Source organism: Capricornis sumatraensis, chromosome 17 (genome assembly GCF_032405125.1).
Source record: "Capricornis sumatraensis isolate serow.1 chromosome 17, serow.2, whole genome shotgun sequence".
Lineage (NCBI taxonomy): Eukaryota > Metazoa > Chordata > Mammalia > Artiodactyla > Bovidae > Capricornis > Capricornis sumatraensis.
The window spans coordinates 77895155-77917607 of NC_091085.1; the positions used below are offsets into that span (position 1 = coordinate 77895155).

At 68.0% G+C, this 22453-nt stretch overlaps 1 protein-coding gene across 1 annotated transcript in view; it reads left to right on the forward strand.

Annotated features, from left to right (window-relative positions):
- The window catches only part of CABIN1 (calcineurin binding protein 1), a 75319-nt gene that overhangs the window by 43077 nt on the left and 9789 nt on the right, over nt 1-22453 (forward strand). Inside the window, exons 26-28 of the mRNA XM_068989478.1 lie at nt 643-825; nt 2170-2501; nt 7772-7885. Of these exons, the coding sequence (XP_068845579.1) occupies nt 643-825; nt 2170-2501; nt 7772-7885 (629 nt within the window). The remainder of the gene's footprint in view (nt 1-642; nt 826-2169; nt 2502-7771; nt 7886-22453) is intronic.

Here is a 22453-nt window from a genome sequence, read left to right on the forward strand (position 1 = left end):
TCTGGGTGCCGCTGCACAGCCAGAGGGCCGGGTCCCTGCATCTTGGGGTGGCAGCACTGGGGCCTCGGGCCTCGTGCAGGGCAGGTGTTTCCCGCGGGCTTCACCTGCCCTGTGTGGCCTGGTGCCTTTGGCTTTGCTCCCTTGGGGAAAAGGTCCCGCCAGGGCTTCACGCCCTTCCCCCAGCTGTGGCCCGCACCCTGTGGGTGAGCCCAGGTGTCTGTACTGTCACTGCAGACCCACCACACGTTGGCTAATGGCGTTGGCCAAGCCCTGACCCTCTCGGTCACGTGTGCCTGTTATGGTGGGAACGCCCTGCGGTGGGCCACTACCTCACGTCTCCTCCCAGCCCCACGTTCCGACGGATCACGCTGGCAACTGGTGGTCAGCCGCGGCGGGAGTGTTCGTGATGCAGGACCCGGGGATGTTACAGGCGCAAGCTTGTCCCCCAGAGCCTGCTGTCAGACACGCACCAGAGCACCGCTCCCCAGGGAAGGACGCCCTGGGAGACTGGTGCCTCGGCGGGGGGCTCGATGCCTGCAGGGTGGCGGGCCGGGCAGTGAGCAGTGGCTGCGGGGGGCTCCCGGGGAGGCCCCTCTGGGCCCCGCTGCGTGGCTCACCCACCACTACCCTCGCCCTCCCCAGAGCGCAGCCAGGACAGCACGGCCGTGGCGCTCTCAGACTCGAGCTCCACCCAGGACTTCTTCAGCGAGCCCGCCAGCTCCCAGGAGGGCTCCCGGAGGCCCTGCGCAGAGAAGAGGCCGCCCGCTCCCGGCTCCCACCCAGGACTGTCTGGTAAAGAGCTTCCGGCGGCTACAGAGGAGAGAGGTACGGAGCCTTGACTCGGCGCGGCTGGTCGGCCAGGCATCCCGGGAGTGGCCTGGCCTTTGCCCTGGCCCCTCCACCAGTGCCCGGGACCGCGGTCAGCCGAGTCACTCACAGGCCGGGCCTCGGTGCTTCTCCCGAAGGGTGGGAATGACCCCAGGCCTGCTTGCAGGTCTTGGAGTTCAACGCAGCATCTCAGGAAGGAGCATGACGCTCAGTGAGCACTGGTGACGCTGTCCTTGTCAGACCCCTGAGCCGGTGCAGACGGCCACACAGTGTCCCGTGCATCACACGTGCTTGCTTTTTGGTCTGAACCGCCCCCCTCCCGCCTTAATTGGCAGGGCCCTGATCTGGCCCTGGGGTCTGCCCAGCTCCCCACTCCTGCGATCCCCAGGCCCCACTGTGGAAGCCAGTGGTCAGCCCCACTTCTGGCCTTGCTGGGAGGCTGCAGGCAGGCAAGCAATCCTGGCCATGCTCTGAGGCCAAGGCTGGTTGGCCAGCCGTGGATTTCGAAAGCGTCTCCACGCTGGCCCGGCTGGGGCTCACAGCTGTTTGGCAGATAGCAGCAGCAACAGCCAAGCCTCCTAGCATCCCTGGGAAAAGCGCTGGCTGTTCCCATTTACTAGACAAGCACGTGACGTCCAGAGGGCGAGTCTGCACCCTTATCTGCCCCCCACACTGCCTGTCTGGTGCGAGGGTGGTGACCTGTCCCTGGGGTCCAGGCCTGGCTCCAGAGGCACCACACAGGCCCTGGATGGGACAGTCTGGGCTCAGGGGCTCACATGTGGGTGTGGTCATGTGGCCCGAGCTGTGCGTGCTCGGGAGGCCCCGGCTGTCTGCTCCCTGCCGCCTGTCCCTCACCCCTGTGGGTCGGAAAAGGTGTCCCCCGAAGGGCCAGGGATGGGGCATTGATCGGGGGCAGTGGGTGTACTGGGTTGGCACAGAGTTCCTCTGGTCTTCCCCTAAGATGGAGAGGGAGGCTGGGGTGGGGGGCGCCGAGCCTGGAGCAGGTGGTTCCCTGGGTAGGGGCGCCTCGCCTGCCCTCTGTGGACCATGTCTCGTGCCCCTGCACTGCCTGGAGGTGGACAGCCTGCGCCCCATCTGCAGGGGCACCCCGTGCCCCGCTCGCAGCCCCACCTCTGCTGCACACCAGCTGGATGACCTGTGTTGTCAAGGAGGAGACGGGAGGCCACGGAGGCCTCAGTGGGGCCCTGGGGGCGGAGACCCCTGCTGCAAGGTTGCCCCTGTCCCACCGTGCGGCTGTCACGAGGCGCTTCTGTCGCCGGTGCCACCGGCCACGAGGAGGGCTCTAGAGCCGAGGTGACAGTCTCCTTGTTCTCAACGCAGGGAGAGCCGAGGAGTCCTCGGAGAGCAGCGAAGGCTCCCGGGCCACAGAGCAGGGCAGTCAGAAGCCTGCTGCCGACCCCCCGGGCCCCGCTGGCGGCCCCGCCAAGCCCCAGACGCCTGGGCCGGCCCCGGGGGATGGGAGGAGGCGGGCGGACGCGCCCGCGGAGCCGCCGGCCTTCCCGCAGGGGCTGCCCACCGGGGCGGAGGAGCAGCGGCAGTTCCTCACGGAGCAGTGTGTGGCCTCGTTGCACCTCTGCCTCGGCCGCTTCCCACAGCACTACAAGAGCCTCTACCGGCTGGCCTTCCTCTACACGCACAGCAGGACCCACCGGGTGAGCGCCACGGGCGGGGCGGCTGGGAGGGGCGCGGCTCGCGTGGGCGGGGCGGCTGGGAGGGGCGCGGCTCGCGTGGGCAGGGCGGCTGGGAGGGGCGCAGCTCGCGTGGGCAGGGCGGCTGGGAGGGGGCGCGGCTCGAGTGGACCTCCTGGCCTTGGCGGCCTCCTCCAGCTCGGCCGGCGGACCGTGTAGACTCAGCAGCGGGGCCCCGGACGTCGGGGCTCCCGCGCTTCCCACCAGGCCTCTCTTGCGGGCGCTTAGTGTTGGTGGGGGGAGTGGGGTCCGTCTGTGTCCTTTTCTGGGCTCCCGACTTGCCCGGAGGAGCTGGGGAGACAGCCCCCCCAGAGCTGCATTCACACGGGGCAGATCTGCAGTGCACCAGTGAGCCGGTGAGGCGAGTCCCGCTGTGATGGGTCCCACAGGGAAAGTAGTGGGGCCCAGGCAGGCTGGGGCGCTGCTGAGGCTGGAGGAAGGCACCGCTCTCAGAGCCCGAGTGTGGAGGAGCTGTGGTGGCTGCAGGGAGGGGAGGGCGTTGCCCAGGCGGGCAAGGGGCTGGCGGGGTGGCCCCGGGGTCCTCCACTCTTGTCTGGCTCCCCCGCTTAGTAAGGCCTGGGCTCAGGAGCCGCTACCCCCAGAGGCCCGTGCTGGGGGCCTGAAGAGACAGGGAGGGCAGACAGCCTGAGACGGAGCTGGCTGTGGCAGGAAGCCCCCTGACGGCTGCTGTGGGGGCGTGGCGCGGTGCAGCGTGGCTGTGCACGCGGCAGGCTGGCTCCCCAGGGCAGGGCACACGGGCACTGCAGCCTGGTACGGGCTGCGGGCTGTCCGGCTCTCCTGGCCCCCGCTGCGCGTCCCCGCCTGCCTGGCTGCGTCCGGCCATGCCCGGGCCTTCTGCACCCGGCAGACCTGGGTTTGAATGAAGCCCCTCAGGAGTAGCCTGCGGGGCCTGCAAGTGCTCTCCCCTCCTCCAGAAGCAGAGCCGAGGTGGGACCTGGGGGGTGAGATGCCCTGAGAATGGAGGGGCAGTCACCAGCTGCTGGAGGGAGAGCAGGGCTGCGTCGCAGGCCCCAGGGGGCCCCGGGCGCCTCTGCACTCCCACAAATGGCTTTAGCCTGGGCCTGGGGTTGGGCCGCGCGGGCTCCTCAGCCTGTGTCTTTGCTGGGAGGGTTTTTGAAAAGCGGGAAACCACACTTATGTCAGCTAGAGAACTTGGGGGCGCTGTCCACAGTTCTGCTGGCGTGAGACAAAGGCCCCCTGCGTGTGTATCTGCCTGCATGACAGTGACCGTCGGGGGTCACGTCCTCCCTGCTCGACGTCAGGCAGCCCGGCTCCGGGGCCCAGCCGTCTCCACCGTGCCCCCCTACACTGCTCACTGTTGGCCCTGTGCTTTTCTGCAAATTAGCCCAGGTTGTTTGGGTCCCCCGTGCTGGGCTGATGGGCTGGGGGACCTGTGGGGTGGGCGTGGGCCCAGCGGCAGGGACGAGGCTGCCCAGCTGTCTGTTCTGCGGGGTCACACCGCGCGTCTGCGGCTCCTCGGTCCCTGCGTGTCCCGCCTGATGGCCTGCTTCTCCAAAATGGAGGTCCCTTTCTGCAGCAGCCGGGGGCCCACAGGCTGCTCTTCGCTCTGCACAGAGGCCTTGCTGGGTGGCTTTCAAACACCTCACTGCCTCGTGGGCTGAGTGCCGGGCCCGGTCGAGCAGCCTGCCGTCCTGGGGCCCGGCCAGAGCTCTTGGTGGCCTGTCTCTGACCAGCGGTGACCACCTCCCACGCAGCTGTTGGGTAACAGACGCTTCCTGCTGCGCAGGCTCAGCAGCAGTCTGTTTCCTTGTCGAGTCTGCCTGGGCGTGGCGGTGGCATCTCCGTGCTCCCTGCTTATGGCTCTGTGGCTGCCCAGGGCAGAGCGGCCCCAGCGGAGCCAGCCTCAGACTCCTCAGGTCCTGCCCGAGGGCCCCACTCGAGGACCACAGCCTGTCTCCTCTGTGTGGGCACCGCCCAGGGTTGCAGCCCTCCTATCCCTTCTGGAGTCGTCCGCCCCTGGGGACCCTTGACCTCCCCCAAGGCTGCCCTCCAGCCCAGGGTCAGCTTTGCTGTACACCAGACTCCCGCCTTGGGGCCCCCCAAGGTGTGGGTCCTACTGGCCCGCGGTGGGGGGGCACGCCTGAGAACACAGGCTCCCAGACACTCCCACACCTCGGGGAAGGTCGCCGCACCCGAGTCCAGTGCTTGCTGCTCTGTGACTCCCCAAGGGCTTGGTCTCGGCAGGAGTCTGAGTCCTAGGCTGTGGCATTACTCAAGATTGTGGTTCCCACCGTCCACATGGGCCACTCAGAGGCCTTTCAGCACAGGGGCCCTGGAGCTCGCTGGAGAGTGACTCTGCGTGGCTCCGCCAGCCTGCTCCCTCCGGCTCACCCGGGGAACCGGCGACCCTACCTGCCGCGAGGGTCAGGACTCAGTGGGTTACAGTGTGCTCCGGGAGCCAGACAGTCTTGGAGAGGGACAGACCTGGAAAACTCACACGTCCCAGCATCAGAGCTCACTGCAAACCTCCAGTAATCAAAGCAGAGTGGAATATTATTCAGCCTTCAAAACAAAGGACATTCTGATGCCTGCTCCAACACGGGTGTCCTCAGTGAGATTGTTCAGACGCAAAGAACGGATACGTCCAGCAGGACTCTGCGCACGTGTGGCCCCAGGAGCTGCTGCTGAATGGGCGGGGCGCAGACTGGCAAGGTGAAGAGCCCCAGCGGGGCTCGAGGCGGTTGCGCAGCGGTGTGAGCGCTCGGCACTGTGAGCCGCTCAGTGGACAGCGGCGCCTCTGGCAGAGTTTACATCGTGTGTCGCGTCACAGCCAAAAGGAGAGCCGGCGTGGCACCGCGCTCAGGGTCGATCACACGCCAGCGCAGGCGAGTCGGGAGTCCAGCATTGAATGGGTGCGTCTGTGGTCACTAGAGTTTCAGCGGGGCTGCCACAATCCTCTCGTGGCAGAAGAGGACAGTATCCTCTCAGCAGATGGTGCTGGATAACTGGGCGGCCAGAGTGAGGCAGGAGGCCTGCCTGTGCGCTCAGCTGCGTCTGGCTCCTTGCGACCCCGTGGACTGCAGCACGCCAGGCCTCCCTGTCCATCACCAACCCCCAGAGTTTGCTCAAACTCACTTCCATGGAGTAGGTGATGCCATCTCAGTGTATACAGAAATTAACTTGAAATGGATTGAAGACCTCAATTTCAGAGCTGAAACTACAAGACGCCTAGAAGAAAACACGCATGTAAATCTTAGGTGATCTCGGATTAGACGATGATTCCATAGATAGAACGCTAAAAGCACGGGTGACCAAAAATAGGTAAGTAAGCCAGACACGATCGAAGTGGAGAACGTCTGTGCTTCAGGGGACACTGCCAAAGTGAGAAGAGGACCGGCAGGGTGGGAGAGAGGTGTGCAGACCACACATCTGACAAGAGGCTTGTATCCAGAAGACACAAAGAGCTCTTACAACTCATTAATTAAAACCCAACTCAACTTGAAAACGGGCAAACGGCCTGAATAGACATCTCTCCAAGAAGACACACACAGGGCCAGCAGCAGCAGCAGAGGCGCCAGCGATGACCCGTGAGGGAGATACAGCCCAAGCCACACCGGGACGCCAGCGCCCCCGCGGGCGCCCAGCTGCTGCCTGCCTGGAGGCGCCCGCGGGCCCCACGGAGCTGCAGGGCCAGAGGCCACGAGCAGCGTGCTTCCCCGGGTGGGCTCCCTGCTTCTCCCCGTGTGGCGCGGAGTCCCCGCGCCAGGCTGCTCTTGCCATCCTCTGCCTGCTCTGGCCCTCCCAGGTCACGGGCGTCCGGAGAGAAAGAAGCCGAGCCTGGGCCGGGCATGGAGATGGCCGGGCCCCTCCCTGCACCCCACCCAGAAGCAGGGGCTCATCTGGGCCTCCCGGTGAGGACAGAGAGAGGAGGGCCTGCCTGGTGCTCCACCGCGAGGCCTTCCCCGCGCCCCCCAGCCTTCCTGAGCCTTGCCCGCTTCAGAGATCCTCCCCTCTGGGCCGTGGCGGCTCCCTGACAGCAGCTCCCACCGGCGTGTCACCAGGAGGCAATGCCCAGTGACAGAGGGTGAGGCTGGCAGAGGGGCCTGAGCCACGTGAGGTGAGGGAGGGGCCTCGGCCCCCCGCCCCGAGCACAGGCCAGCCCTCCCCCTCAGGCTCAGCTGGTGCAGCCCGCCGGGGTCCTCGGGGGCGGGGCGGGGCCCGAGGCCTCTCTGCTCCAGGTGTATGAGGACAGGCAAGTTCATGCTGCCCGCCAGGTAGGGACGTGCGACCGGCCTTGTGAGCCCTGAGGCAACCCCACACCGAGGGAACTCAGGGGAGACACTGGCGTTACGCCCACCCCAGCCTCCTGCCTCCCAGGGACGTCTCCCTGAGAGCTTGGCAGGGGGGAGGGCGTGGCAGGATGGAGGCTCCAGTCGCCAAGGTCAGGGCAGGCCAGCTCCTGGGAGGAGGAGTGGGTGTGCAGACAGCAGCTTTCCTGTTGGCATCCTGGCCCGAGGAGTGGCCCAGTGGCCACCGCCATCCTCCACGTGGGCAGCGGAGGCCTGGAGAGGGTGGTCTAGTCCCCACGGCTGCGGGGCGCCCCCACACGGACCGGCACGGGCATGTACCTCTGCCACAGACCCAGGCCCCTGCAAGCCTGTTTGGGGGGCAGCGGGGTGTTTCTAACAGCTCCCAGGAGCTGTCTGGAGGAGGCTGATGGACCAGCCCAGTCTGCGCTCCCCTCGAGGGCCTGGTGTTCAGGCCTCGCCCTCCCTGCTTCCACCAAGAGGTACCGTGGCCAGAGAGCAGCGGCCTGAGCCGTGGACAGAGCCCCTCCCACCAACTCGCTTCCCTTGGCGTCCTGTAGCGCCAGCTCCCCCAGGCTCAGGGCTGTCTCCCACAGCCTAACAAGTCAACCTGGACCCTTTGGGCTGCTGGGGGACTCCGGCCAACAGTGGGGTGCTGGGTCCCTGCAGTATCTTGTGCATCTGGGCAGGGCCAGGCATCCGTCTGTGCCCTCCCCAGGCAGTCTGTGGCCACGCTCTCCTAGCTCAGCTGTGCAGGGCACGAGACCAGCTCAGAAATGCACTCGCGGCTGGGCGATCAAGCCCGGGCCGTGAGCGCCACAGGACGGCTGTCTGCGGGCACTGCTGCTTGGCTGGCGCAGCCTGGAAGGAGGGGACCGCCCCCCTCCCCGTGGGTGCCCGACGCTGCCCACACACTCACTCCCAACCTACTTCTTGCTTCCCCAGAACCTCCGGTGGGCCCGCGACGTGTTGCTAGGCAGTGGTGTCCCGTGGCAACAGCTGCAGCACATGCCGGCACAGGGGCTCTTCTGCGAGAGGAACAAGACCAATTTCTTCAACGTGAGTACTGTGCCTTGTTGATTTCCGCAGCTGTGGGCTGCCGGCGCCCGTCACGGGTGGCGGGCGCGGGAAATGACCCTGGGGTGGGCGGGAGGGCGGCGTCCTCGGAGGCATTGCGGGGTGGCGCAGGCGAGAGCGCGCCAGGCTGGGGAGTGGCCCCTGCTTGCCGAGAGGCTCCTGGCAGGTGGCTGCCCCTCCTGGCACCTGTGGGAGAGGCCTGCAGAGCTTGGCAGGGATCCAGGGCCATGCAGGGGGCTCCATGCGAGGGGCCCCAGGCCTGCGCCCTGCTCCCCCCGAGGGGGCCTGGGCACCAAGGTTGGCTGGGGCCACGCTGCTGCAGAGAAAGCGAGTGTGGCCAGTGCTGGGCTCTGAGTGCTCTCTGGTGCTCCACACAGGGTAGGGGCCCGCGCCTGGGGCCCTGGGAGCTCGCGGCTGTCCCCCGGCCGGGCCTCGCTGCCTCGCCCCGCTAGCACAGAGACCGCTGGTCTGCGCTCTCGCCGCCTCACCTCTGGGTCCCCAGCCTGCCCCCCGTCCTCAGGGGTGCTTTGGCATGTTGCACGGATCCTCTGAGCGTTGCTTTCTCCTGTGTCTTCCTCGGCTCCCTGTGCGCCTTGGGAAAGCAGATGGCAGGACTGGCCTGGGCCGGAGCAGGGCGGGCGGGCCTTGGGTCTAGAAGGCTGTGGCAGATGCTGGCTCTCAAGCTGAGGGGCGGCCGGGTGCGGGTGTCTGGGTCCACGGCGCCTCCCCTCCTACTCAGGCGTGACCAGGGGTCAAGCAGGGCTTTGGAGCTGGGGGCGTGTCCCTGCCAGCCCCTCCCTGGGAGTGTCCGCAGGCAGGTGGGGGACTGAACCCGCAGTCAGTCTGGGTGGACCCGGGAGTTCCCTCCCGCCCGGATGCCCAGGCCGCAGCCACCGCCCCTCGTCATGTGGGTGTCCTTCCGTGGCCTGCCCGCTGCAGAGCCCGCTGACGGGCCTGGGGGGTCAGGACAACCCCTCTTCTCCCTCCCAATGCGCTGGGGTTGCCGCCTTGGCCTGGTGTGGGGCAGAGGCCTGGGGGCTGGCCCTGAGGAGGCGCTGGCAGGGCCTCGGGGCTGGGGCTGGGAGACCCACCTCCCGCTTGTCACAGGCAGTGTCTGACAGCTGTGGAGCAACATGGGGCCATGCTGTGGCTGCCAACAGCTGAGTCGCACGGCCGAGCCCAGCCGCACCCTCAGCCCCGGGCGCCCTGCCTTCCGCAGCGGCATCGTGGGGAGCAGCCGCCGCTCCTTTCAAGCGTTCGTGTGCAGAGTCAGGCCTGCCGTCCACCTTTAGAAGACACGCCTGTGTGTCTGTGGCGGGGGGTGTTTTTTGGTGGTGGTGTTTTGACTCTGAGTCTTGGGGACTTTCCCCGAGGGCTGCAGGCCACCCGTGGCCGTGTGTGTGTGCTGGCTGCGGAGCTGGGGACCCGACACAACGCGCCCCTGGTGTGGCCCTGCCCGGACGCGGGTAGGAGGGCGGCCAGGGCATAGGCGGCACCGGGCCCTCCTCGGGGTGTGAGGAGGCTGGGGGCCCACGGCAGAGACCACGTGCGGCGTCTGAGGGAGAGGCATGGACTTGGCGCATGTCCAGCCCCCCGACCCCCACCCCCAGCCTGACCAAGGCCCCGGCTCCCACCCACCCCTCCACTGCCCTGCAAAGTCCCATCTGTGGACTGAGCCCAGGTGGGCTGGGTCTCAGCCCAGGCTTGTCTCTGGGGCAGCCATGGCCCCAGCACCCCCCACCCCCGACAGCAGCCTGGCCGGCCTTCGGCAGAGCAGACCCAGGGCTGCTGCGTGGTGCTGGCTGAGGCCGCGGCCCTGTCTGCCTGGCATGGTCTGGCCTGGGCCCCAGGGAGGGACGGGCAGACGGCGTGTGGCCGCGTGACTCGATGGTGGCGCCTCAGGACGACCGTGCAGGGGGCGGGGAACCCAGCGTGGGCACACAGGCTGTCGGGAGGCAGTGAGGCGGGGCTGGGCCTCCGAGTGGTGCCCTCCTGAGCCAGTGCCAGCCTTGAGGGGCCACAGAGCAGACCAGGGCACAGAGGCCGGGGGCGCGTCTCTAAGGCCCAGAAGCTTCCAGGGCTTCTTGGGCAGGCGTGTGCGCGTCTGGTGGTAGGCCTGTGGCAGCTGGAGCTGTCCAGGGCGCGCCTCTCTCTCCTGGTCGTCAATCCAGAAACATTCCCATGGTAACGAGGCTAGAGACGGCGCTCCTTCCTTCCCCAAAACGCTCATTGATTTTAGCAGGCAGGTTCTTTCCCTGTTTCAACCCAGTTTCCAGGCTGAGTGAAAGAAGCGACTGGAGCGCCCCAGCGGGCACTTTTCCCGTGTTCTGGGCTGTGCCAGCAGCGAGGCAGGGTCCCGAGCGGGAGGGAGCGGAGCGGAGCCATGGGCCACCCCTGCCCGCGGGCCTGCCCCACCTCAGGCTGCAGGGACCCGCAGCACCCTTGGCCGGGCGGGCTGGGCTCCCACCGCTATACTCCACACAAGGCCCACACCCGGCACAGCACTGCCCCTGGCAGGTGATCACGACAGGTGGGTGGGAGCCCTCGGCACGCTCTGGGCCCTGAGGACTGGAAGGCGGCCTGCTCAGGGCTTGACGGTGGGTGCAGCGGGGGGCCTGGTACCAGACGGGCCTGGCTAGAGGGTGGAGGCCTTGCCAGGCTCAGGCGGGGCAGCCTGAGATGCGAACATCGCTGTGCACACGCAGCCCTGGGCCCGCCAGTGCGGCCCGGTGCCTGCGCCTGCCCTCTCCCCGCGGTCAGAGGCAGCGGCTCTGCTGGTGCGGCAGCGCACCCTACCCATCTGCCCTGCCGCCCGGGCTCTCAGAACCAAAGTGACTTGCGTCTCGGCCTGCCCGTGGGGTACCCAGGGCGACGGGTCCCTTCCCATGCCCTGGCCTGTCCCTTTGCCCCAGAGGCCCTGGCACACTCAGCAGGCACCACGCCTGGGGTCCTGTCTGTCCCAGCTCCACGCTGCTTAAACCGACAGGAGAAACGGTCGTCAGGAGTCGTCTCTGTGTCGTGACGTGTCTGTGCCCTGGAGCCGAGTGCTCCCCGAGGCCCTGGTGGGAGGAAGGCCCCTGCTCGGGAGCCCGCAGGAGCAGCTGCCAGGTGGGCAGAGCAGGGAGAGGCGGCCCTCCGTCCCTGGCGCCCGCGCTTCTTGGCAGGTGTCCGTCCCATCCTGACCGCCTCCAGTGGTGGGTGACAGGGTCCGCCAGCCCCGCCCAGCTGCAGAGGCAGGTGCTAGGGAGGGCCAGGCCCAGCTCCCAGCCAGGGGCCCCTGAGGTCAGAGACGGTGCCCAGCGTGCAGGCCAGGCCTCGGCCAGCACCCGCTCCCCCCGGGAGAGTGCTGCTGTGCTGGCTAAAGGCGGCCTCCAGGGCTCGGAGCTCCCCAGCAGTCCCTGGTGGGCAAACGTGACCCCCTCCTACCCTTGAGAGCCCCGGGGGTCTCTGCCAGAGCCGGCCGCAACAGCAAGCTCGGCCGCCCTCCCCATGCCCCCTCCCTGCTCCACGCCTGGGGGCTGGTGGGCAGCCCCTCGTCGCAGGCTCGCATCTGCCCCTGCCGCTGAGTCACCGCACCGCCCCCGACAGCAGCCCCAAATGCAGGCCCTTCGCAGGCTCAGCCCAGGGAAGAGGCGCTGCTCTGCACACGCCGCATGTTCCCGCCCCTCCCCCTGCACCGGCGCCCGCTGGAGCCGGAGCCAGGCCGGTCCGGGGAGGACGCTGCCGCTGGCAGCAGCCCATGGCTTGTCCGAGGCTGGGCCCACCACGTCCACGTCCCTTGGCTTGGCCGGCTGTGACCAGTCCCTCTGCCCACACCTTGAGGCGCATGTCGCTGAGTGTGGAGCCGACTCGTGCCAGGCCAGGGCCAGCTGGGCTGAGAGAGGTCCCGGGGCCCCAGGCCCACGCACGGCGGGACAGGCAGTCCCGTCTCACAGCGGCGCCAGCAGGGGAGGCGCCCAGGCTGGGGCTCCACTCCCGGTAGGGCTGGAGGAGGGACTGGGGCTTCGCGCTGTCTCATGCCGAAGCGTGGCTGGTGGGAGGGTGAGACTGGTGCTGGCCCCATGCTGAGGTCGGCCCGCTGGTGATGAGGGGCACGCGTGGCCTGGGCAGGAGACCACGGCTTCCCTGGGCACCGGCCCGAGGGCACACGGCCACAAGGGGCAGGTGTGTCCCTCCCCACACCCTGCACCGCTCCCTGAGCCACTGGAAGGGAGGCGGGGGGGCGCGAGCGCAGCAGCACCGTCCTGACGTCGGGGTGAAGGACCCCGGTCAGGCCAGAGGGGACTAGGGTACACAAGAGAAGGGGGCATTCAAACCGAGGACACCCCAGCCCGGCCTGTAGTATGGGTCCGTCCGCCGCGGTGTTATTTTTAGCGTTGTTGGAATGATCGATGGGCTGGCTGCAGAAGCAGAGTAAACAAAAGAGTCACTTCAAGTTCTCCAGGGAAAACAGGCCCAGTTTTTAAGAGCCTTTAAAAGGTTAGCAAACTTGTGATCTCTTAGCTGCGCCGTCGTCTCCTTCCTTCCCATGCCCCCGGCTCTGCAAGCTTGGCGGACTTTGTGGCCTTTTCGCGCTGGGCCCGGTTCGGTCTGGAGCAGATGCCTAAGGCCTTCAGGTGCACAGGCTGCCCAGGCCTCGCCCAGACAGGAGCACGGCGGTCACAGATCGCTGCACGGTGGGGCTGGGAAACCCCACTCCAGGTGGACTGCCCCCACCTGCATGCTTACCTGGCCCCTGGAGGCCAGTGTGGGCTCACTGTAGTGCCCCCTGCCAGGATGCTTGGGCAGAAACAGGCAGTGGGGGGGCTTTAGCCCCTGGCATCCTTGAGCCCACTGTGACGGCCCACCGGGGGGTGCGGAACGCAGCCCGGGGCCCACGTCCTGCGGGCGGCCTCCACGCCAGAGTTTCTGGCCAGCCAAGGCCAGCAGCCGGGAGCTTGCCCTGTCACCTTCCTGAGAGCAGTCTCCAGCAGGGACACCTTTTCTACAGCGAGTCCTTTGTCAGAAGCCAGCTCCCAGGACCAGTGGCCCCGCTGAGGCTTTCTGAGGCAGGCACGTAGCAGGCTCAGCTCCGTCCCCTGGGATGCCTCCCCAGGCCAGGCGCCGTCTGGAGGACTGCAGGGGGGCAACTTCCGGAGGAGGCCCAGGGTTTGGAGCTGCTCAGACCAATGATGGAGAGGGCTGGGGGTGGGGTGTGTCTGCTGGGGCCGCGGGAGCAGGACCTGGTGGGGCTCCCCAAGGCCCTGGCTGGGGCGGTGGTGCCTCAGGGACCTGTCCTGGGGGAGGGAGGCAGGGCTGCGCCAGTCTGCTTGGTCCTCTGGGCCCACAGGGCACCCAGCTCACTCCACATCCAGGCCCTCCCCGCGGCGCCCAGCCTGTGGGCGGGTAGTGGCCTGCGAGCCCAGGCGCAGGGTAGGCGGATCCCTCAGGGTGTGGAGCCGACGCGCTGTTGTTCCCTGAGCTCAGGAGTGTCCCGCGTGGTGGCCACCAGGGCTGGGCCTGCGGGCCGCCTCCCTTGCCGTGCTGGTTGCCCTGTGAGACCTCAGTCCATGCACTGCGCTTGTGGACGCCCCGTCCATGCCAGGCCTGACCTCGGGCCTCCTGTGCGCCCACGGGGGGCCCGGCACGTCGCCCTGCCTGTGGGTTCACCCTGCTGTTGACTTCCAGGTCCAACCCCTCTGAGCCCAGTTTCCCCATGTCCAAAGGCCGGCCAGCTGGATGAGGTCAGTGGTTTTCCAGCCCTTTTTCCAAAAGCGCCTTCTCACACACCCGTTGGCAAACACGAAAGGGCAGCAGCTCCCAGAGTCAGGAAGGGCTGGGCCCACCTGCTCCGGCCACTCGCTCCCTGGAGGAGGGGGCCTGGACCCGGGGGAGATCTGTGGTCCCCACCCCACCACCCCTCTGCCCGCCAGCCAGGGCTTCCCCGCTCGGGAGCCAGGCTCCTTTTCCTTCCACTTTTCCTACTTGGAAAGCTTGGCCGAGTGGATTCTGAGAGAGTGGCATTGAGTTTGAAATCCAAACTAGAGCAGCAAGCTCTAGGGGGCCCCGCCTGGTTTCCAGGACGACAGGCTACGGCCCCCACACGCCCCTGAGGGTGGAGCACAGACCTCACTGGCCTGGCCAGGGACACACGCACACATGTGCGCGTCCTCGTCCCCAGCCAGCCCCGGGCCTACCCCACACCTGGCCCCAGCTGCAGCTGACAGTTTTGGACAAGCTGGTCAGCACTGGTTAGACTCAGCTTCTTGTCTGCAAATGGGCCTTCCCAGACCCACCTCAGGGCGTTATCGAGGACCACGTGTGTCTTGGGGCCACCGCGTCCAGGAGCGGGTGCAGGAAGGCCCCATGGGCGGGGGCAGCCACAGCTGGGATAGGGACCTCGTGGAGCAGAGTTCACCAGCCCACTGGGAGGGGGTGCAGGGGCTCAGGGCCAGTTGGGAAGGATGTTGCAGGAATGTGGTTGATTAAAAACAAATTCTGAAACATCGACCCCAGATCACACGTAGAAAGTTGGAAACGAGGGTACGCCAGAGCAGGTGGAGCTTCCCCAGCAGGCCCAGCCCGTCACCAGGCCGGCACAGGGTCGGGTTCCGTCCCATGCCCCGCCCCGGCCCCGGCCCCGGCCCCGGCCCCAGCAGCACTGGCCTGGGCTTCATTTCCTCCTCAGGTGGGCTGGGACGCCCTGGGCTCCAGAACCCCCGTGGGCGGGGATGACGCCGCACACCTGTGAGGGGGGGCTGGGCTCCGCGAGCCGAGCCTGTTCCCCTCCGGCCATTCTGCAGGAGATGCTGGCTGTGTCTGTGGTCCGTGCTTGAGCCCTGCCACCCACGGTGCGGAGGACCCCGTGTCAGTCGTCCAGGAGAGACACCAGGCATGGGCCGAGGCACAGACGCCCCCAAGCCCACGCAGGCCCGTGTTGGGAGCTGGGGTCAGCGGGTGGAGGGGTTAGCCTAGTTTTCTCCGTGTGCATGTCAGACACGGCTTTTCTAGGATGTGGCCCTTCCTGAGATGAAACCGGGTGGCTCAGCAGTCCCCCAGAGACAACCGCTCTTGTTCCCAAGCCCCTGACGTGGAGGAGTGCAGAGGAACCGAGCCCTAGCACCCTCTCGTTCCGCAGAGGCCCTGGTGAGCCCTGGCCAGGTCACCGAGACCTCCAAGCCTGCCAGCCCCTTGCTCCAGGCTGCCTGCCCCCCAGGCCCCTGGCATTCCGCCCACGTGGGTCCCCTGACCGTCCCCCCTCCATATGAGGGGTCCTCGGCCATCAGCACCCAGCCCGGACGCCTGTCCCTTCTTCCTGAAGCCCCTCCGGCCCCCACCCCGTCCTGGACTCACCAGGTCAGCCGAGCTGGCCGTGGCTGTTGGCTGAGCCTGCCCACGGCAGCCTTGGCGCCCATGGGCAGGCTTGCGGGTCAGGCCCTGGTGGGCGTGCTTGTCCCCGCGGAGCTGAGTGTGGCTGCTGGAACAGCCGTCTGCTGAGGTGGATCCCACCCCAGACCACAGGGACGGGGTCGTCCTTGCACACGGCCCTCCATTTCCCCGGGAAGGCCCCCGTTCACGCCCATGTCCTCACTCATGGGTCAGACAGGCAAAGCGGCTGGATTCGGTGCTGCCCGCGACCCTCTGCAGAGTGCAGTCTGGGCTGCTCCCGAGCGCCAGAGGCTCTAGTGGGAACACGGTGGGGCGGCAGCTGGGGTCTGTGCACCCAGGGGGGAAGGCAAGTGCCTTTCCCAGCCACTGGGGGAAGGAGAGGGCTGGCACGCTCCCAGAAGAGAGGCTGCCCGGGTGCACGACAGTCGGAGCTGGCACCCCACATTGGGGAGGTCCGCGCCTGCACACCAGCTGGCAGTGTGAAGGTCCCGCACTGCGAGCGTGAGCTGCGAGCTCCGAGATGCATTCCTGCCACCCTGGGCATCACTGGACTCAGCCCCAGGAAGACGGGGGTTAGGTCAGGGGGAGAGGGCTGGGTTAACGGCCCACAGGGAGGAACCAGGGGCAGTCTGCAGGCCTGTGTCGGCTCAGGTCCTATGGGGTGGCTGCGCGGGGCCCCTGGGCCACATGGTCCCTGTGGTCAGCATGGCCGGGGTGCCTGGGCAGCAGCCAGCCCTGAGTCTGGGGGCGCGGGCCTCAGGCGTGTGTGGCGAAGCACAGGTGCGTGTTTCCAGGAGGGGGTGGCCACTGGAGAGGCCTGCGCTGCCCAGCGAGCACGAGGGGTCCAGAGAGGTGCGCGCAGGCCTGCTATGTGCCCCGCCGGGCGCAGGCCTGGGGCTTGCGCGTGTTTGTCTGGGTCCCACACCCCAGGCCACCACACACCTCTTGGCCTTGGGGTCTTCCTTTCCACTCGCACACAGATGACGGCCTCCACCCCAAGGCCTCTGTTCGTTCTCTGCTGCTCATCTGACACAGACACCTGGAGACTCCTGGACTTTGCCGCTGATCCCCTCCAGGCTTCTGTCTGCCCCGTCAGGGTTACTCACGCAGACAGGCCAGAGTCGTTCAGTCTCACCTCCTGTGGCTCCCTCTGGCTTTTGGTGGCCACCTCTGGGCTCCCAGCCCCCACAGGGGTGCACGTGCCTCACCCAAGAGGTGGTGGGGAGCAGAGAGCGAACAGGGATGGCCAGGTGGGGCCGCACGAGGACAGCTGGTGGCCCGAGCTCCCGGCAGGTGGCAAAACGAGTGTGGACAAGGCGTGGCTGTTGCGACCTGAGGACACGCGGCCCAGGCTCTCCTGGCCTGAGACCCAGCGCCGTGGGCACAGTCTTGAGGTGGCCAGTCTCCCTGCAGGTCTGCGGTCTCTCTGTGGTCTCTGGGAGCCCAGCCCAGGTCCTTCCAATGCCAGGCGGAGTCCTGATCCTCCAGGGGGCTGCCAGACTGCTGCTGTGGCCCTGGACACAGGGTGGCCCAGGAGTGCAAAAGCTGCCGGCTGAAGGCTGGCCTTGGGCCTGTTTGGATCAGGGGCACGTGGTGAGCCTGGGAAAGCTGGTGGGCAGGAGCCAGCCTGGGCAGGACAAGTGGAAGCTGCTTGGCTTGGGGGCTGTCACCAGGATGGGCCAGGCGGCCCTGAGGCCTCTGGGTGTCAGTCAGAGGAGAGCGGGTCAGTCATGGTGGTGCTGGGCTAGGGGAGAAATGGTGAGGGAGCCGGTGCCCAGCCTGGGCTGGTGGCAGTGTCTCTCCATCAGCCCTGTCCCCGTCGCTGCTGCGCCTCTCAGCCAGGGTGCGAGAAGCAACCAGGGCCTGGGGGGTGCCTCCACAGGGTCGCTCCACAGGAAACCGCTGGGGAAGGCGCCATGCGCTCCCTGGGGCTTCGGCTGCCCTGCCAGGAGGGACGCCCACTCTTCATCCCTGAGCACCCGTGGAGCTCTGAAGAGGAGTCCTGAGCCTGCGGGGCCTCTTGCCCAGCCCCATTGCTCCCCCCAGTCTCATCTATTCCTGGGACTCACAGCCCAGCTGGAGAAGCCACCCCTCCCAGCTGGAAAGCCCCCTGCAGGGCGCAGTGGCCTCTGTCCTGCCCTCCCTGCTGGAGGATGGTCTTGGGAGAGTCGGCACTCCAGCTCCCACCGGCCCACTGGGTCAGCAAGGACAGGCCCCCACTCACCCAGGCCTCTGCCCTGCACAGGGCACAACTCCAGGGGCCCTGGGCACACAGCTGCGCCGGTGCAGGGTGTGGACCGCCTGGCCCGGCCCACCGCTGGCTCCTGTCGCCCTGCCATCCACCTCCTGGACGTCCCTGCCCCGCTGGGCCTGGGACGCCCGGTCCCACAGCCTCCCGTGGCAAGGGCTATGCCCCCCGGTACCGCCGGGGGCCCGGCCCGGAATCTGCTCGGATTGGCCGGCCAAGTCAGTCGTGCCGCTGGGCCTGCTTCCAGGCCGAGCAGCGAGCGCCCGCGCCCCGTCCGGCCCCGCCGCCCCGCCCCGGCCCGCCGAGCGAGCCTCCGCGCCATGGCCCGGCGCCCGCCCTAGCTCCCTGCACAGATGCCACGGCGGAGCCGGCGGGTAGGAACTTGCCTGGGGCGGGCCGCGGCCGCCTCGCCCCTCTGCCCGCGGGCTCCCCGCGCTCCGGAGCTTTGGCTCAGTCCCCTGGGCCGGCTCGCGCGCCCGACCCCCCGCCCGCCCACCCGCCCGGAGCGGCAGGAAGCCCGCGGGCCGCGGTTTCCCGGGCGCCGCGGCGGAGGAAGTCGGCAGGCAGCGGGGCCGCGGCGCCCCCTGCCCCCGGCCGGGGCCCGCACAGCGCCAGGTGGGCGGCGGACGGGCGGGCGCGCGCGCGGGGGCGGCGGGGGCCGGGCGAGAAGCCCGCCCGCGAACCCCAGGCGAGCCCAGCCGGCCGGCGGATGCCGCGAGTGGGCTCGGGGGTGTGCGCTGCGCCAGCCGCCCGAAAGCGAAAGCCGCCCAACCGCCGCCGACCCGGCAACTTCGCGGCGGGCGGCGCGGGCCCGGAGCTGCGCGGGCCGCTCCCGGGGCTGGTGAGCCGGCCGGCGGGTGGGCAGCGGCGCCCGGCGCGGTGCTTCCCCGGCTATAAATAGCTGCTGTGCGGGGGCGGGAAGCTGGTGCCGGGTCCGGCGAGCGCAGGGCCTACTCCCCGCGCCGGGCCGGGCCGCTGCCCCGCCGCGAGTGGGCGGGAGGGCGCGGGCGGGGCCCCGGCGCAGTTGCCGGGTGGGCTGCCTCCGCGCAAGCACTTCGTTGTTTGTCATTTCTGCTTCTCCCCGGAGGGGGAGGGGACGAACAGTCTGGCAGTTCTGGGGACCCCGTGTTGTGCGACGTCTCGTCTGGCAGAAGAGCCTGGAAACGGGCGGGCGCTGGCTGCAGGCAAATGGCAGGCTTCCCCAGCCCCTGCCCGCGCGGGGGACTCTACCCGGTGGACGGCGAGGGGACTCCCTTGCCCTTCTCGGCCCAGCCTGGAGAGCTCCCGGGACCAGGGCAAGGACGCCCCTGGCGGCCTCTGTGCGACCCTACGGCCAGAGGCGGCCCTCAGGGGTTTGCAGAGGAGGCCTCAGGACTTCCTGCCCCCAGGGGTGCTCAACTTAGGCGGGCTCTGGCACGCCCTTAACCCAGGGCCTGGAGCCAGCTGGTGGCCCTGTCTGCTGAGGGAGGCGCCCGGCCCGTGGCGCAGCAGGGCTTCAGGGCAATGAGGAGCCCACAAGCTGGCCATCCATCCTACTCCACCGGGGCGGTTCCTAGAGGAGAGGGAGCCGCCCGGCCTGCGAGGGGAGAGGCGGTGCCCAGCTGGCTGGCCCGGCTGCGCCGCTGCCCCCAGTAGGGGACAGGCGGGGTGGACGCCGGGGGCGGAGCGGGAAGTAGGCTGAGTTCTGCCACGGGTCCTGAAACTGGTCTCGCCGGGGGAGGTGTGAGCAGGGCGTGAGATGGTGGGGGGTTGGCCCGTGGGCAGCGGGTGCAGCCTTGCACAGCCTTGCCTGTTCTTCTGCAGGTGGTCGTGCTGTTGGGAGGTTTGCATGGGTTCCGGGTAACAGGTATCTCCCTAGGACATTGGAGGACGCTGGTATCCTCCTCCGCTCCTGACCTCAGAGCCTCACTGTCCAGAGACTGACCTCTTCCTGGCACCGCTCGGGGTCGGCCTGCAGCACCGAGGCGGTCCTGGAAGCAAAGTCTTCATGTTTCTCTGGGGGAAAGGCCCCTGCTCTCCTACCCTGACACCCACCCGCACCCAGGCGCTGCTGAGGGCTCCCCCTAGGCCCCTGCTGCACGGAGTGGGACGGCAGCGGCAGCGGGCTCTCCTGGCCTCTCCTGCTGGGAGCGCTGAGTCACTGCTGCGCCCTTGCCAAGGGGGGGCAGGAATCCCTCTGTTGGGGAGGCGGGTTCTCCCTCCGGCACTCTGTGAACAGGGAGCTTGGACTGAGCAGCTCTGGGAAGGGGGCCGGCTGGGGGCTGGGGGCTGGGCTGGCCTGGACCCCGCAGCTCTGGGCAGGCAGCCTCAGCCTCTGTGGGAGGGGTCCAGTCCCAGGGGAGGGAGAAGAGCTCTTACCTGGCCTCCTTCCTGACGTGGGTGAGGAGGGGACGTGGCCTCCCTGGAGGGGACTTGGGGGAGTTGGGGCTCCCCTGCAGGATGATGTGCTGGGCTCACTTGAAGTGACAGAGAGTTTGTGATGATGTAAGAGAGTCTCGCGTGGGCTCCGTTACTGAGTTAAATACTAGAACGAGAACTCCGCGTTCCTCCACGCCATCTGCTCAGGACTCCTGGGTCACAAGGCCAGCCCTAGGGGGCCGGCCCCCTGCCCCGCCGGCCCTGGGCTGAGGCTCCTGATACAGGGCTTCCTCCCTGGCCTTTCCTGAACCACCCCCTCCCAGGGTCCTGGCTCTCTCCCCACTTCCTCCTCAGCCCAGCCTCTCTTGTCCCCTCTCCCTGCGGCACAGACCACTCCTCCAGGGGAGCGTCAGACCCGTCAGTGTGATTGCCCAGGTCCTGGGATGCACTTGGCTTTCTGTGCAGTTGCCCAGCCAAGCTGCCCTGGAGGACCCAGGGGCCCCCCTCACACCAGCGGGGCTCCACCCGGGGCGCAAACCGCCCAGGCCTGCCACTCGTGAGCTGCCCCAAGGTGGAGGGCACGTGGAGCAGGGTGTGCGGCCTTGACCCGGAACGTTCCTGTTCTGGAGGGTCTTGTAGGCCGGCCGGGTAGCCCCGCAGAAGGTCACCTCTGTGCAGACAGCAGCAGGCCTACTGACCAAGACACACGCAGAAGAGCTCAGAGTCTCGGGGGCCGTGGGGTCGGCCCTTGACACCGCCCTGGAGCCCCTGCTCAGGCGGGCTGGGCTTTGGAGGCCCCAGGTGGACGTGGGCCCTTGGGGGTCGCCTGCCCCGCCACCCGCTCCTGCCTCTTTCCACCCAAGACCCCTGGGCCCCGTGGCCCCGCCCTCCTCGCTCCCTCCCCCAGGCCCCAGGCAAGCTCTTCTCTGCCTTCCTGGTGCTCCCACCTGTTAGAGCCATGCGGGTGCCCGGGGCACAGCCGCATCCCGTGCCTGCGGCAGCGGGGCCAGTGGGAGGAGCCAGCAGCCTGAGCTGGAGGACTGGCCCGCACCGGGGCTCCGGGGCTTGGTCAGGAAGCCTCTGAGGCTCTCTGGGCGCTGGGGAGGCCCCTGGCTTCCCCACACGCTGTCCGCCCCAGCCGGAGACTGAAGTAACTGGGTGTCGCTGCCTGGTTCCCGGCGGCCCCGATTCTCTGTAAGTCACAGGCCGCGCTGCTGACTTCTTGGTCCTTGTTGAGCGTCCAGGGCGGGCGCGCAGAGCCCGGGCTAGGAATCTGGCCCTGGCGCCCCGGTCCCACCCCAGGGTCCCTGGGCCACCTTGCGCACAGTTGGTTACATACTCCAGCTGTCCCTGCGGGTGTGGACACAGGACGAGTCCGGGTCTCCACTCAGCCCCCCACGGCCTGAGCCTCGCTGTGTCCCCCTCGCAGAGGAGCCTGGCCCCCGGGGCTGAGCACGGCTCGGGCTGTGTGTCAAGCGGCCTGCTCTCCTACCCTGGCGTTTCCCGGCCGCCTGCTTTCCCGGGGGAGGCTCTGTCTCCACCTTTGGAGTGGAGGGGCCTTGACTGAATGACCCCGAGGCCTGGGATCCTGAGTGGTGGCCCAGCTGGTGGGTCTGCTATGAGGGCCGGGACAGGTCTCGGTTGCTGCCTCCCGTCTGCATGGCTCAGAGCCAGCCCTGGGCCCCATGGAGAGGCCGTTCCGGCTGCCCTCCTCTGCCCAGGGAGCTGCGCTCCTCAGTGGCCCACGCTGAGGCATTTAGGGAGGTGTGGACCGGCCAGCCAGCCAGGAACTCCCGGGTGGGGGTAGAGGAGCCCGGCCCCTCCAGGAAGAGGCTCTCCTCAGACCCTGGTGTGCTGGTCTTAGGCTGAGCTGTGGGCTTCAGCAGTGCCCCATGCCCAGGGGGGCCTCTCCCGTCCGTCCCCTCCCCGAGACCCCCCTCCAGGCCTCACTTCCCAGCAGCCCTTGAGAGCGGGCTACCTGTCCGTGGTCAGCTGCTTCGGCCCATTTTCCTCAAGAGCAGCAGGAATGTGCCCAGCTCTCGGCTACAGGGAGGGTTCAGGAGCTAGTGTTAAGCGCCTAGGGCTTCCCTGGTAGCTCAGCTGGTAAAGAATCCATCTGCAATGCAGGAAAACCTCAGTTTCTCATTCCTAGGTGGGCAAGATTCCTTGGAAAGGAGATGACCCACGCCAGTATTCTTGGGCTTCCCTGGTAGCTGAGACAGGAAAGAAGCCGCCTGCAGTGTGGGAGACTGGGGTTCGGTCCCTGGGTCGGGAAGATCCTCTGGAGGAGGGCATGGCAACCCACTCCAGTATTCCTGCCTGGAGAATCCCCACGGACAGAGGAGCCTGGCAGGCTGCAGCCCATGGGGTCACAAAGAGTCGGACACGACTGAACGGCTAAGCACATGCATTACGCCAGGCCTAGAATCCGGGGTTCCATGAATTATCCAGTAGGCGGTTGCGGTCGGTCTCGGTGACCTCATCCGCCCGCCAGCAGCCTGGAGCCTCAGCGGTGGGCAGCAGGGTCACCTGAGATCCTGCAGAGGAGCTGCCGGGCACACGGGCGAGCTCTGGGC